The 15356-nt window shown below is 45.5% G+C and overlaps 1 protein-coding gene across 5 annotated transcripts in view; it reads left to right on the top strand.

The window, feature by feature from the left end:
• csrnp3 (cysteine and serine rich nuclear protein 3) overlaps positions 1–15356 on the top strand; it is a 101591-nt gene that overhangs the window by 80595 nt on the left and 5640 nt on the right. For 4 of the 5 annotated variants that reach the window (XM_033024193.1, XM_033024192.1, XM_033024195.1 and 1 more), the window contains 2 exons: positions 11141–11313; positions 12200–12459. In XM_033024193.1, the coding sequence (XP_032880084.1) occupies positions 11166–11313; positions 12200–12459 (408 nt within the window). In that variant the 5' untranslated portion in view covers positions 11141–11165. Of the gene's footprint in view, positions 1–1747; positions 2180–11140; positions 11314–12199; positions 12460–15356 lie in introns of those variants that run through there. The other variant, XM_033024191.1, reaches the window with a different exon arrangement.

Here is a 15356-nt window from a genome sequence, read left to right as displayed (position 1 = left end):
ACGTGTTCAGTAACGTGATACAGAAACAAACCAGAAGCAATTATTCAACAAGTAGTGAAATGTGATTTAAATCACATGTTTAACTTTTATGGGATTTAGTGGGATTTTCAGCTACTGGTGATGTGTTAACCAGGACTAGTGTGTGTTTTTATGAGTAGAGACTTTATTATCACATGCACCATAGAAAGCATTGATAGAGTCTTGGAAGATTTTCTTTGCACTACCTCCAATGCAGACTCAACCTGTCCGTTGAATCTGCGTTAGTGTCCCGGGGAACCATGCGGGCCCGATCCGCCCGCCGAACAACCATGTTACCGATGACCAGAACGATGACTGAAGACTCGGTAGGCCCGACTCGCTCCACAGGCCTCCCAGGGGACTGGGGTGAAGCCGGGCGGAGAGGCTTGTCTGGGCCGAAGGAGCCTCAGCGGTGGCGGCGGTGGGAGCCTCGGCAGTGGCAGTGGGACCTCGGCGGTGGCAACAGGAGCCTCTGCGGTGGTGGAGCCTTGCGATCGATGAGCGTGAGGGGGGAGGGCGGGGAAGACAATGGGGAGCCTGCATGGGGGGACCGTTGTGAGGGAGGGTGGGAGAACAAAGTGGGACCCGGTGTGGCACTCTAGTTTAGAATCCTTCGCCCAGGGGATAAGTCTGTATTTGTTTGTTTGTTTGTTCATTTGTTCTGGTGAAGGTACTGTGCACACGGCAGCCAGACAACAGTCGCTTGTCTTTATCTTTTTGTTTTCACTTTTAATTTCAAGTTTTTGTGTACCTCGTGTGTTGTGACTGTCGGCAGACCCATTTCCCTCTGGGGATGAATAAAGTTTTATCATATCGAGTCCTGTGTTTCTACCCACATCCCAACGACCTGCAGGTTTGTAGGTTAATTGGCCTCTGTGAATTGCCCCTAGTGTGTAGAGAGTGGATGATAAAGTGGGATAACAGGGTAACAGGTGGTATGGTGGCGCAGTCTTACAACACCAGAGATCCGGGTTCGATCCTGATTACAGGTGCTGTCTATACGGAGTTTGTACGTTCTCCCCGTGACTGCATGGGTTTTCTCTGGGTGCTCTGGTTTCCTCCCACACTCCGAAGACGTACAGGTTTGTAGGTTAATTGGCTTTGGTAAGCCCCTTCTCAAGATCTCAAGAGAGAACAATGTGGTTAACTGTAGATCTGGTAAAACGACCTGGGTGAAGGAGTGGGGAAGGGATTATTGGGTCTTTTTATTTATCAACCAGCATCTGCAGTTCCTTGTTTCTCGACTATTTATTTACTGTTCCATACTTGTTAATTAATTATCCCATTTGATTATTTAATTAATTGTTTTATTAATCCCATCGCGAGTTCTGGACACAGTGCTGGGGTAACTCAGTGGGTGGGCGGCATTTTGGGTCGGGACCCTGAAGTCTGAAGAAGGGTCCCGATCTAAAACGTCACCCATCCGTATTTTCCAGAGATGCTGCCTGACCCGCTGAGTTACTCCAGTACTTTTTTAAATTAACATTATTCAGTTATCTCCTTACTTTAGATTAATACTTAATCCCAGATTGTATTAGTATTATTAATCGAATGTTAATCGAATATTAATATGAATTCATATTAATCCTAGATTAATACACCAACTAACTGCTAAGAATCAGAATCAGTCTGAAGAAGTGTCCTGACCCAAAACGTAACCTTTCCATGTTCTCCAGAGAGACTGGCTGAGTTACTCCAACACTTTGTGTCTTTTTTTGTAAACCAGCATCTGCAGTTCTTTGTTTCTCGACAATATTTCTTTGCTGCTCTGTGCTACAAGCTGAAGCCTATTCCCCACTCCACCACAGCCCCTGGTCTACGAGAGCTGCTGTCGAACCTCGCCTGTACCATTTAAGCCGGTGAAATAATGGCCGATTCCTGGTTCAAATCCGCTCGTATGTTGTCCCCGAGCTGCTGAAAATATCCTCAGGCGGTGAAACGCTGCATGCCTGGCTGTTCCAGACACCTCCCGTCTGATCGCACAGGGGACAGTCTGACTGGAGCTATTTAGGGCAAGTGAAGCTAATGAACCTTTGTGGAGCCCGCTGCCGTTGTGATTAAACAATATAAAGCATATGGTGGCAGTATTTCCCTCTGTGCCCCAAAAAATACATAATGGCTTCAGATCTGAGGAGGAGCCCGTGGAAAGAATAAATACAAGGTACTGTACGTCTCTCGTTATCCGGTAAAGCAAAACAAGATGTAATGAAAGCACCTGTAAAAGTCCCACTGCGGCGTGGCACCCAAACACACTGCTATGCAGTCTGGAGGCGTGAAATGCAAGGGAATATTGTGCTTGGCAATTTGGAGATATCTCATTGCAAACAATGTTACGTGAGCACCAAAACACTGTTAATTGTTAGTTCTGCACCGGTAGAACAGCGGAGAGCAGACGATTAGTATGCACGGGGTATCATGAGAGAGATACCACAGATTACATATTCCGTGCAAGTTTGTCAGTGAATAATGAATCAGTAGACTCCCTCGCGTTACAAATTCTGCCTGCTACTTTGTTCTTGCTGTGTTTCAGATGCAAGCCTTGGGGGAAATGCTGTGAGTCGCTATTTGTACTGTGATCGTGGCGCACAATATGTACCTCTATTTATCTCATTAGCTGTGTGGACCGATGAGTTGGCATTTTGTTACGGAGGTCCTGTATTGTGGGGAGTGTGTTTTACTGATATCACTGTTCTCCTGTTTCGAAATCAAAGACTCACTTCAATTCACTCAACTCCAATATACAGATTCTACAGCCCAGCTTTAATCCAAAGACACTGTGCAGTTAACTTGGCGACGTCTTAAATGTAATGGAAACTGTTGAATTTATTGATTTTCCAAAGCCTTTGCAATTGCAGTGTTTTACTGTACATTAAACAAAGGAAACAGACGTTACTGATACAAACATTTTATCTTCATGGTCAGGAAATGTACTCCTGTTGCCTCATTTCGCAACATTTGCTTAAAAATTCTGTTTCACAAAGTCATAGAGCTGTACAGCATGGAAACAGGCCCTTCGGCCCACCTTGGCCATGCCGACTTGTTACTGTGCTGGTCCCATTCGCCTGCATTTGCTCCATATCCCTCCAAACCATTGCTTTCCACATATCTGCCCAAATATCCTTTAAACATTGTAATTGTATTCTATAGCTTCCTCTGGCAGCTCATTCCAGATACGGACAACCCTCTGAGTGAAAAAGTTGCCCCTGATGTCACTCTTAAATCTCTCCCCTCTCACATTAAGCTTGTGCCCTAAAGTTTTAAAATCCTCCACGCTGGGTAAAAGACTGAGCGTTCACTTTAGCCATGGCCCTCATGATCTTATGCGACTCAGTAAGGTCATCCCTCAGCCTCCTACGTTCCAAAGGAAAAAGTTCCAATCTATCGAACCTCTCCCTATAATTAAAGCCCCCAAGTAACATCCTGCCGAATCCCTTCTGCATTCTTTCCAACGTGACATCTTTTTTCAGATGAAAAAGTCTAAAAGCTCACATCAGTATGCCTGGCCTCTTGATGAAAAAGCACTATGTGACCACATATCAAAAGGACACAAAGTGCTGGAGTAACTCAGCGGGTCAGGCAGCATCTCTAGAGAACATGGATAGGCGATGTATCTCGTTGAGACCCTTCTGGAGTAACTCAGCGGGTCAGGCAGCATCTCTGGAAAATATGGATGGGTGATGTTTTAGATCGGGACCCTTCTTCAGACTTCACGACCCCCCTACCATCAGTCTTCTTCTTCTTATTATTATTATTATTATTATTATTATTATTATTATTATTATTATTATTATTCAGGGGTGGGGGGTGGGGTGGAGGAAAGGGGAGAGGTTGGACGAAGTGTGGCAGGCAATATGTTGACAAAGGCCAGGGGCGGTGGGGGGATTATGACAGGCAGATGGTTGGAACAAAGGCCATAGATAAGAACAGTGGGTGTGAGACGGGTTTGAATAGACAATATTATTTATTATTATTTATTTTAGTTGCAGATTGTGAAGAAAGTATTTTTTAACCTGGTTAGCACACAACAAAATATTTTCACTGTACCTCGGTACACGTGACAATAAACTAAACTAAACCTAATAATATTGACAATGTAAGATATAATTTCATATGAACCAGCATTCCTTTGTGTGTTTAAAACTTCCGTGCAATTTTCTGTCTGAAATGCAGCGATCAAGATAACCATTACATGTCAGTTAGCTTCGGAATAACTTAGTGATTCTAAAGTGTACCCCAAGGATTCATTCATCGGAATGATCCCATTTTAAAGCAATAACATGATTTTAAGGACACAATAACACGTGCTCTCGTGACACTATATAAATTGTGTTTTTGTAAAAACTAATTGGTGGAGTCTAGCCAATTGTATTTTGTTTCATATTGGCTGTAATGATATGTTTGGTAGAGAATATATCACCGTTAACGGCATAACATGCATAATCTTTGGTACAAAGATCTGAAATTGAAAAGAGCTAGAATATTTATCCTGCTTGGATTTAAGGGCCTGTCCCACTTGGTGGTTATTTGCGCGTCATTTACGGGACATCATTTACGCGTCACAAGGCAATGTCATTTACGCGTCACGTGCGCATGGCGTGCAATACGCGCGCAGGGCGAGATCTGGTGGCGTAGGCAGTGACGCGCGGTCGCACACGGTGCCCCAGGATTTTGGGATTCACTAAATCTTCGTGCGCCACCTGCGTGACGCGCAAATGACGCCCAAGTGGGACAGGCCCTTAAGACTGCCTGAGGGGACAGTGTAAAGTGAAAGAAATCCTCCGTTAGTTTTGCAATTGCAGGCTGAATCAACCCTGGGCTACAACAGTTTCTCTAGAGACTAGGATAGAGTGGATGTGGATAGGATGTTTCCACTAGTCGGAGAGCCTAAGACCAGAGCCCATAGCCTCAGAATAAAAGGATGAGGAGGAATTTCACTTTTGGAGGAAACTGGAGCAGCCGGAGGAAACTCACCTGGTCACAGGAAGAATGCATAAACTCCGCCTGAGGTCAGGATCCCTGGCGCCATGAGGCAGCAACTCTACCCTCTGCACCACTGAGGATCATGGTACAAATACCATGAATATGAAAGAAGATCCATTTAATAAAACCCTTATTGTTTACTGCCCAACTATCTACCATCTACCAACATTTCTTTTAATACTTGTGTTTTTTCTCAAATCCAATCAGGTTTATACCAGGCATCTGATATCATTGTAATCGTTTGCTACTGGGCAGATTGGGTTAATATTATTCCATTCTGTGGAATAGCATTGAACATGCTTGTTAAAATCTGTGAAGTCATGTGAATGAGGGAGTTCTTCACATACACTTATAAACAAACGTATGCATTAAATGTTACCATAACACAAGTTTAATGTTGCATCATGGTGACAGCAGGGCTGCCAACATTGGGTGAGAGTTGGGAGTGAGAAATTTGCGAGAGACCAAGCCCGAGGGAGCATCGCAACCGGGGGGGGGGGGGGGGGGGTACGGAACATTGGTACAGAACATTTGCATTTTTCAGCTTGAAATTGTGCAATATGGTGCATACTGTAGCGAGTCTTATAACTTACACTTGAATGCAATATATATGCTTTAAATTGGATTGGAGCGTTTTGGAAAGGGGGGAGGCTTTGCGATCATTGATCACTGGCCTTGGGGGTACCCGGTGAGGGAGTGGAGCAACCGAGTCGGGAGAGGGTGTGGAAGAAGGGTAGGAACGTTTTGAAATTTGATGTATTAAAATCATGTTTTAGTGCACTGTAGAAGTATGATTTCAATGTTTTTTGTATGAAGTATTTTTAAGAGGTAACTTTTTAAGGGGTAACTTTATCCACACAAAGGGTGATGGGTGTATGGAACAAGCTGCCAGAGGAGGTAGTTGAGGCAGGGACCATCCCAACATTTAAGAAAAAGTTAGACTGATACATGGATAGGACAGGTTTGGAGGTATGGAACAAAAGCAGGTAGTGTAGCTGGGACATGTTGGCGGGTGTGGGCAAGTTGCGCCGAAGGGCCTGTTTTCACACTGTATCACTCTATGACTACATTATACCTCCACCATGCATTAATGCTTCAAAATCAAGTGATCGAGTTTTATTGCCATATACTCAAGCATAGAAACATAGAAAATAGGTGCAGGAATAGGCCATTCGGCCCTTCGAGCCAGCACTGCCATTCAATATGATCATGGCTATTCATCTAAAAGCAGTACCTCTTTCCTGTTTTTTCCCCATATCCCTTGATGTCGTTAGCCTCAAGAACTAAATGTAACTCTCTCTTGAAAACATCCAGTGAATTGGCCTGCACTGCCTTCTGTGGCAGAGAATTCCACAGATTCACAACTCTCTGCGTGAAGAAAGTTTGTCCTCATCTCAGTCCTAACTGGCCCCCCCTTTATTCTTAAACTGTGACCCATGGTTCTGAATGCCCCCAACATCGGGAACATTTTTCCTGCAGTTACAGTAAGTGAAAATCTAGCAGGCAAGCAGGATGCTTTCTCCAACCACCCCCATTTGAAATCCACTACCTTCCACCGTTTCTACCCAGTGCTTGGTACTTACTTCCAGCAGCCACTGGTTGTCCTCCAGGATGCACCGAGCCGCAGCCTGATTCATGCCGGTCACCTGGGCAAATTCGACACAGAGACTCTCTCCCCACTCTCTTCTGCTCTCTCTCCTCTCAACCCCCCTCTCTCTCTCCCCCCCTCTATCTCTCCCCTCCCCCTCTCTTTCCCCTCTCTCTCTCCTCTCTCCTTCTCTGTCTCTCCTCTCACCCCCTCTCTCTCCCGTCTCCCCCTCTCACTCTCTCCCCTTCCCTCTCTTCTCTCTCCCCCCCTCTTCCCCCCACTCTCCCCTCTCTTTCCCTCACTCTTCCCCTTCTCTCTTGTCCCCTCTCTCTCCCCTAACTTTCTTTCCCCCTCTCTTTCTTCTCTCTCCCCCCCTCTTCTCTCTCCCCTCTCTCCCCCTCGCTTCCCCCAACCTCTTTCTCCCTCTATCTCTATCTCCCCCTCTCTCTCCCTCACCACACACTCTCCCTCTCTCTTTCCCCTCTCTCTGTCTCTCCTCTCACCTCTCTCCTCCCAATTTCTCCCTCCTACCTCACTCTTCCCCTTGCCCTCTCTCCTCTCTCTTTCTCCTCTGTCTCTGTCTCTTTTTCTTTGCCCCCCTATCTCTCTCTTTCCCGTTTCCCCCTCTTCCCCCTCTCTCTTTTACCACCCCTCTCTCTTCCCCTTCTCTCCTACCCTCTCTCTCTTCCCTCTTTCTTCCCACTCACCCCTCTCTCACTCCCGCCCTCTCCCACCTCACTCTCCCCTACCTCTCTCTCCCCCCCCTTCTCTCTCTCCATTCACTCCCCCCCTGTCTCTCCCCTCTCTCTCCTCTCACCCCCCCCCCTCTCTCTCTCTCCCCACTGTCTCCCTGTCTCCTTCCCCTCTCTCTCTCTCCACCTCCCTTTGAGAGTCTGTCCCTTCGGCACAGAGACTCTCGCGGCAGCGGCGCAACGCTTCCGACGCCTCCAACGCCCGGGACACTCGCACTGTCCGTAGTGCTCCATGGCCAGAGCTGCAGCGAGCGACAAGCCGGCCCCGGCAAACACTCGTCCATCCCGGCTCCCCGCATCTGTTCCGGCCGCTGGTTCTGCTCCCATCCTTCCCGCAGCCCCTGCTCTCCAACATCCGCGGACCATGCAGTTTATCCGAGTTTTGAAATTTTCGTTGATCACAAAATTTCTCACCACTGAGCGTGAGAAACTTCTGAAGAGCGTGAGGGCGTGAGAGTTTGCTTGAGGGCGTGAGTCTCATGCTCAAAGCGTGAGAGTCGGCAGCCCTGTGATAGTCAAACTTGCATTAGGGAGAGGTTGGACAGGCCTGTTTGGACAAGTTTTTCTGTGGAGTGTAGGAGGCTGAGGGGTGACCTTATTGAGGTGTACAAGATCGTGAGGGGCATGACTTCGTTTTTTTCTCAGGATGAGGATTCTATAACTTGAGGGCACAGGCCTAACGAGAGGGGAGAGATTTAAGGGGAAACTTGTTGACTCAAAAGGTAATCCGTATCTGGAATAAGCTGCCAGAGGAAGTTATAGAAATGAATACAACTACAGTGCCCTCCATAATGGTTGGGATAAGACCCATCATTCATTTATTTGCCTCTGTGCTCCACAATTTGAGATTTGTAATAGAAAAAAATCACGTAGTTAAAGTGCACATTGTCAGATTTTATTAAAAGGCCATTTTGATACATTTTGGTTTCACCATGTAGAAATTGCAACTATGTTTATACATAGTGTCCCCCCCCCCCCCCCCCCCCCCCCCCCCCATTTCCGAGCACCATAATGTTTGGGACACAGCAAACATTTCTATTAATTGTGTACAGAGGCAAATAAATAAATGATGGGTCTTTGTCTGTATGACTTTTAAAATACATTTGGATGGATACATGGATAAGAAGGGTTTAGATGAATATAGGTCAAATGCAGGCAAATGGATGTAGCCCAACATGCCAACATGGTCAGTGTGGACAGGGTGGGCTGAATGGCCTGTTTCTCTGCGGTACAGCTCTATGATTCTATTCCCATTGTAGTGGAAGTATATCCTGAATGAGCCCAAATATTCAAGTTATTTTCCATGTACTTCGACAGTGTAGCAGTTTTTGTCAGTGGGAGTTAATTTCTGAAATTCTGCACATTCAAAACATTCCAACAGTGCCACATGCAACTTGAATATCTTTTATAGTTTGCAATTTGCAAGGGATAAATGAAGCATATAATCCCATACTCCACTCCAACAAAATATGGATCCATTTTCATTTTATTTAGCAAATTATAAGCATATCAACATTTTAACTATGGTCTGGAATGGCTGTTTGTTTTAGAGTAAATAAAAGTCTAGGTAATAGTGCAGATCAAAAGGAGATGACGAGGTATTTCTGTCGTCAGATGGTGGTGAATCTGGAATGTATTGCCACAGACGGCTGTGAGGCCAAATCATTGGGTATTTTTAAGGCGGAGATTGACAGATTCTAGATTTGTAAGGGTGTTGAGAGTCAAAGCCATAATTGAATGGCGGAGAAGACTCGATGTGCAGAATGGCCTGGTTCAGCTCCTATGACATGAACAGGATACACTTTTAATTTCTTCTGCAAAAAGGGAAAGGTATCTTAAAAGATTTAATAGGAACCTGAGGGGGCAACCTTTACACACAGAGTTGGTGGGTATATGGAGAAGGTAGTTAAGGCAGATACTATAACAACATTTAAAAGACACTTAGACAGGTACATGGATAGGAAAGGTTTAGAGGTTTAGAGGGATATCGGCCAAATGTTGGCAGCTGGGACTTGCTTAGATGGGCCATTCTTGGTCAGCCTGGATGTTGGGCCGAAGTGCCTGTTTCCATAATCTAACTTGGTGTCTTGCAACATTTTGCACGAATGTTGCCATATATACAAATCCCTTCCCTGACCAAATTATTGAATGAAACACTTTTTGATGAATCACAACTATTAATCATCTTTTATGAATCGATATGACACATTTTTAAACCCCTAAAACAATGACATTTCTGGTAGTTCATAGAAAACATGCATTTCAAAGAGCTCTATAAGTTTCTGTACAGAGAATTGAAAGGGGTGTAGCTTGTAAAATCAGACTACTTGTATGTGGATTTAGCCGTGAGAATACCTGTTGATCATGGAAATTGAAGCTAGAATAACAAAGGGAGGCAAACTAGGCGCAGTGGGTAGAGCTACTGCCTCACAGCACCAGAGACCCGGGTTCGATCCTCTAGTGCTGTCTGTGTGAATTTTGCACGTTGCCCCTTTGACGACTTGGGCTTTCTCCAGGTGCTCCATTTTCCACCCACAGTCCAAATACGTGTTGGTTTTTGGGTTAATTGGTCCTCTGTAAATTGCCCTTTGTGTGTAGGGAGTGGATGTAATTGGACAACATAGAACTAGTGTGAACAGGTGATCAATGGACACTGTGGACTGAAGGGCCTCTTTCCATTGCTGTATCTCTAAACTAAACCAAGATAAAGTTAAGTGCTACCCTATGTATTACCATATTTGTGCCTCTTTCAGGCAACTGATAAATAGATTGCATCTGAGCATCTAAGTGTGAGCAACTCACACTTTATCAATTATTATCAGTAATAAACGCCGTGCTGGAGGAACTCAGTGAGTCAGGTAGCATCTGTAGAGGGAATGAACAGACAACGTTTCGGGTTGGGACTCTTCTTCAGTCTGTCGGTGATCTGCCAATCTACGCCTGTATCCACCTATCTTGCCAGGCTTTGTCCCACCACCACCTCTTTTCCAGTTTTCACCCTCCTACTACATCAATCTGAGGAAGAGTCCCTACCCCATGTGGCGCCTGTCTATTTTCTTCCACAGATGCTGCCTGACCCGCTGAGTTACTACAGGTCTATGAGACCTTCTCTCACAGCTCTCCCTTTGTGAAAATTACAATGTTATATAAATAGTTACAATGTTATAAAATAGTTTCGCTTAGGGAAACAACGTGGAAACAGAAACCTTCGGTCCAGCAAGTCCGTACCGACCACCTTGCACACCAGCACTATCCTACACACTACTCACAACTGGGACATGTTGGCCGGTGTGGGCAAGTTGGGCCGAAGGGCCTATTTCAACACCGTATCACTATGACTCTACCAGGAGCTATCTTTAATTTTACCGGCCAATTAATCTACAAACCTGTACACCTCTGGAATGTGGCTTGCAATCGGAGCACCCGGAGAATACCCACGTGGTCAAATGGAGAATATACAATCTCCATACAGACAGCACCCGTAGTCAGGATCGAACCTGGGGTGCACCTCAAGTTCTCAATACAGAGACACAAATGGTCAGGTGGCACCAAAGGTCAATATTCTCAAAGTTCATAAAAGGTTACGTTAATATTCTGAAGAAGAGTCCCAACTCGAAACGTTGTCAGTCCATTCCCTCCACTGATGCTGCCTGACCTGTTGAGTTCCTCCAGCAATTTGTGTTTGGCTCAGGATTTCAGCATCTGAACTTCCTTGTGTCTACAGTTAATGGTCAGTGACGGTTGTGCTTTGTTTAATTCAAAATGCGAGATACTATTCAGCTTGCTCTACGTCTTGTTGCAGTCGCTGTAGATCATTTGAAAGCACCATGAGCGGGATTTTGAAGAGAAAGTTTGAAGATGTTGAAGGGACCTCCCCATGTTCATCCGTGAGGGAGTCCGAGGATGAGGTCTCTGGGAGCGAGAGTGCCGAGAGTGGAGATAGTGTCAACCCGTCCACTTCCAGCCACTTCACTCGTAAGTACATATTCCGCTTGGGGTATACCTTGCAACCCAATGGTATGTATGCATTCTCTCCAGAGATGCTGCCTGACCTGCTTTGTATACTTTAGACTTTAGATTTTAGAGATACAGCGCGGAAACAAGCCCTTTGCCCATCGAGTCCGCACCAACCAGCGATCACGCGTACACTAACACTGTCCTACACACAAGGGACAATTTAGTTTTTTACCAAAGCATATTAACCTACAAACCTGTATTTCTTTGGCGTGTGGGAGGAAACGGAGCACCCATTTACGAGGATGTTGCCAGGACTTAAGGGCCTGAACTAAAGGATGAGGTTGAGTAGGCTAGGACTTTATTCCTTAGAGCGCAGGAGGATGTGGGGTGTTCTTATAGAGTTAGATAAAATCATGAGAGGAATAGATCGGGTAGATGCACAGTCACTTTTCCAGAGTAGAGGAAATCGAGAAGCAGAGGGCATTGGTTTAAGGTGAAGGTGTAAGATTTTAGAATCTTATAGAATAGATAGGATAGGACAGGTGGATGTATGGATTGAGCTGCCTGAGGAGGTGGTTGAGGCAGGAACTATCGCAAAGTTTAAGAAGCATTTAGATAGTTACATAGATAGGACAGGTTTAGAGGGATATGGGCCAAATGCAGGCAAGTGGGACTAGTGTTGGTTGGTGTGGGCAAGTTGAGCTGAAGGGCCTGTTTCGACACTGTCAATACAGTGACCACCAGAGATAACCCACGTGGTCATAGGGAGAACGTACAAACTCCGTACAGACAGCACTTGTGGTCAGGATCGAACTCGGGTATCTAGCACTGTGAGGAGGCAACTCTACCACTGTGCCACCGTGCCGCACAGTGGTCAAACTAATTTATCTATTTACACTTCCAGCATCATCGATCCTGAAACGGGAGAAGAGGATGAGGAGGAAGAGCGTGCGCTTTGACTACGTGACTGTGTACTACTTCACGCGGAGGCAGGGCTTCACCAGTGTTCCCAGCCAGGGAGGGAGCACTCTGGGCATGTCCAACCGGCACAAGTGTGTGCGGCAGTACACCCTGGGTGAATTTGCACTAGAACAGGAGAGACTTCACGGAGAGATGCTGAAGGACCATCTCAAGGAGGAAAAGCTGAACTCATTGAAGCTCAAGGTATGATGACCTCTATGTATGTTGTCCTCCTGTTCTGGTGGCCCCATTGTAGGGACAATGTGGAGATAGCACAGAGGAGGAGGCCTACCAGAACGCTTTCCTCTGGCTTCACCATTTACAACTCTTCAATCCTTTCCTCTTGCATTCTGTCTTTTCATCTCTGGCTTTTGTCAGTGAAAGGCTTTGTCTTGTATGGTATCCAATCAGATCAGATATACCATTCATAAATACAATCTGCCTATCACCCCCCATACCCTCTATTAGCTGCCAGGCTTTGTCCGTCACCTCTCTATGTTCTCCATAGATGCTGCTTGACCCATTGAGTCACTGCAGCGCTCTCCTTTGTCTTTACCACAATGGTGCCTGGATTAAGGGTTTTTAGCGATAAGGAGATCTTGGACAGATTTGGATTGTTTTCTCTGTAACGCCAGAGGTTGAGGAAAAACCTGATAGTAGTATACAAAATAATAGGAGGTAGAGACAGGGTAGACTGTTCAAAACTTTTTCCCAGGGTAGAAATGTCAAAGACTACCGGGTGGCACCAGCAATGGCTGCCTCGCCAACAGTCTGTCCCTTTCTTCGTTGTTTTTATTTGTATGTTTTTAGTGTCCTTTAGCTTGTTTTTTATGTGGGGGAGGGGGGGGGGGGGGGGCTTGGTGGAAACTTTTTCTAATCTCTTACCTCAACGGAGATGCAATTTTTTTTCCGTATTGTATCTCCTTCCGTACTGCGGCCTAACATCGAGGAGCTGGCGGCCTCTGCTGGAGACCAACTTCGAGAGCTTCACCCCGGGAACCTGCGGACTTTAACATCGTGGAGCTCAAGGTCCGACTTCGGGAGCTCCGATCACCCCGACGGATGGTTCGACTGTTCCGACCTCGGGAGGAAGATTAGACTTTATTGTCTTCCATCACAGTGAGGAATGTGGGGAATCTGCTGTGGTGGATGTTTATGTTAACTTTTATGGTTGTGTGTCTTGTTGCTTTTTTTGTTTAGTTTGACTGTATGGTAATTTGCATATCGCTGTACCCTAATTGGTACAACGTGACTATTTTTTTCCCGGGGTGGAGCTCTCGAAGTTGGTCTCCAGCGAAGGCCGCCAGCTCCTCGATGTTAGGCCGCAGTACGGACGGAGATACGATACGGAAAAAAAATCGCATATCCGTCGTGGTAAGAGATTAGAAAACATTTCCACCAACCCCCTCCCACACATAAAAACAATTTTTAGACCATCACGTGGAACAGCCGACATGATCTTCACAATGCGTCAACTACAAGAAAAATGTTGTGAACAACTTCAACCTTTGTACATGGCATTCATCGACCTCACTAAGGGCTTCGACTCGGTATCAAGGGAACTCTTATGGGACATCCTATCCACCTTTGGATGTCCTGAAAAGTACATCCTGTCTGCATCAGAAACCTGGATACCATACCGACGCCATCAGAAAACACTTGAAAAGTTCCATCAACGATGTCTTCGAAGAAGCTTAAATATCAGTTGGGAAGACTGAAGAACCAACGTCAGCGTGATGTATGAAGCGAAAACATCAAGAACCAACTAAGATGGGTCGGTCATGTTGTTCGGATGGAAGACGAGTGTCTACCAAAGTAAACCTTCTACTCCCAGCTTAAAGAAGGCAAATGGAAAAGAGGCGGACAAAAGAAGAGATTCAAAGACACCTTAAAAGCCAGCATGAAGAAATGTGAAATCGACATTGACAATTGGGAAACCAATGCCAAGGACAGGAAACTCTGGTGAACCATCATCCAAGAAGGAACAGCGGCCTTCGAAGCCAAGAGATGCGCAGAATTAAAAGAAAAGAGAAGAAAACGGAAAGAGAGGCAGCTCACAACCAAAGCCCGATCTGCCATCTGGAATTACCTGTCCTGAATGCCGAAGAACTTTCAAAGCCAGGATTGGACTCATAAACCACCTAAGAGTCCATAAAACCAACAGAACATAGACCATCATCCTCAACCTTGAGGGATAGCCACGACGATGACAACCTGACAATAAAAGACCTCTGAAGCCTTTGACTAGAGGGCACAGCTTTCAGATGAGGGGCAAAGTTTGAAGTGTTAGGTCAAAGGTCCCGGTTGTGCTTAGTTTATTGTCATGTGTACCAAGGTACAGTGAAAGCTTTTGATGTGTGCTAACCAGTCGGCGGAAAGACAATACACGATTACAGTCGAGCCATTCACAGGGTACCGATACATGATAAAGGGAAGAATGTTTAGTGCAATATAACATCCAGTGAAGTTCAGTTAAAGATAGTCTGAGGGTCTTCGATGAGGTAGATGGGAGGTCAGGACCACCGTCTAGTTGTTGGTAGGTTAGTTCAGTTGCCGGATAACAACTTGGAAAAACATGAAAAATATAAAATGTATACAGCTTTAAATCTAATTTCTTACAGCTTTGAGAAACATTATTTTATTTTATGGAGTATTTCAGATGTTTTTGCCCTTGCTAGAAGGCATGAGTCATGGTGATTCATAGTTCATCCCAGCAGCTGCAGGCCACAAGTGGTGATTCCAGGACACAGGATGTTGACGTGGAGACTGCCAGAGATACTGGACGCTAGGTTTAGCTTCATTATTGTCACATATACCAAGGTACAATGAAACGCTTTGTTGTGCCTGCTATGCAAACAGATCAGATAAACTATACATGAAAAAAATCAAGTTGAACTCCAGTACAATAGGTAGAACGAAGGGGTGCTGTGGTACATTTAACACATGGTGGCAGCACTATACTGTCTGCAGGAAAACTTGCAGAAAACTTGCCAAATCTCTTGTTCATTTCTTCGCAATGATGTATTGTAGTAAAGGGTACAAAGTGCTGGAGTAAGGCAGCATCCCTGGAGAACATGGACAGTTGGTCTGAAGAAGGGTCC

This window comes from Amblyraja radiata, chromosome 7 (assembly GCF_010909765.2).
Source record: "Amblyraja radiata isolate CabotCenter1 chromosome 7, sAmbRad1.1.pri, whole genome shotgun sequence".
NCBI lineage: Eukaryota > Metazoa > Chordata > Chondrichthyes > Rajiformes > Rajidae > Amblyraja > Amblyraja radiata.
Note: the sequence above shows the minus strand (reverse complement) of the source record. Positions and strands in the feature narration are given on the sequence as shown.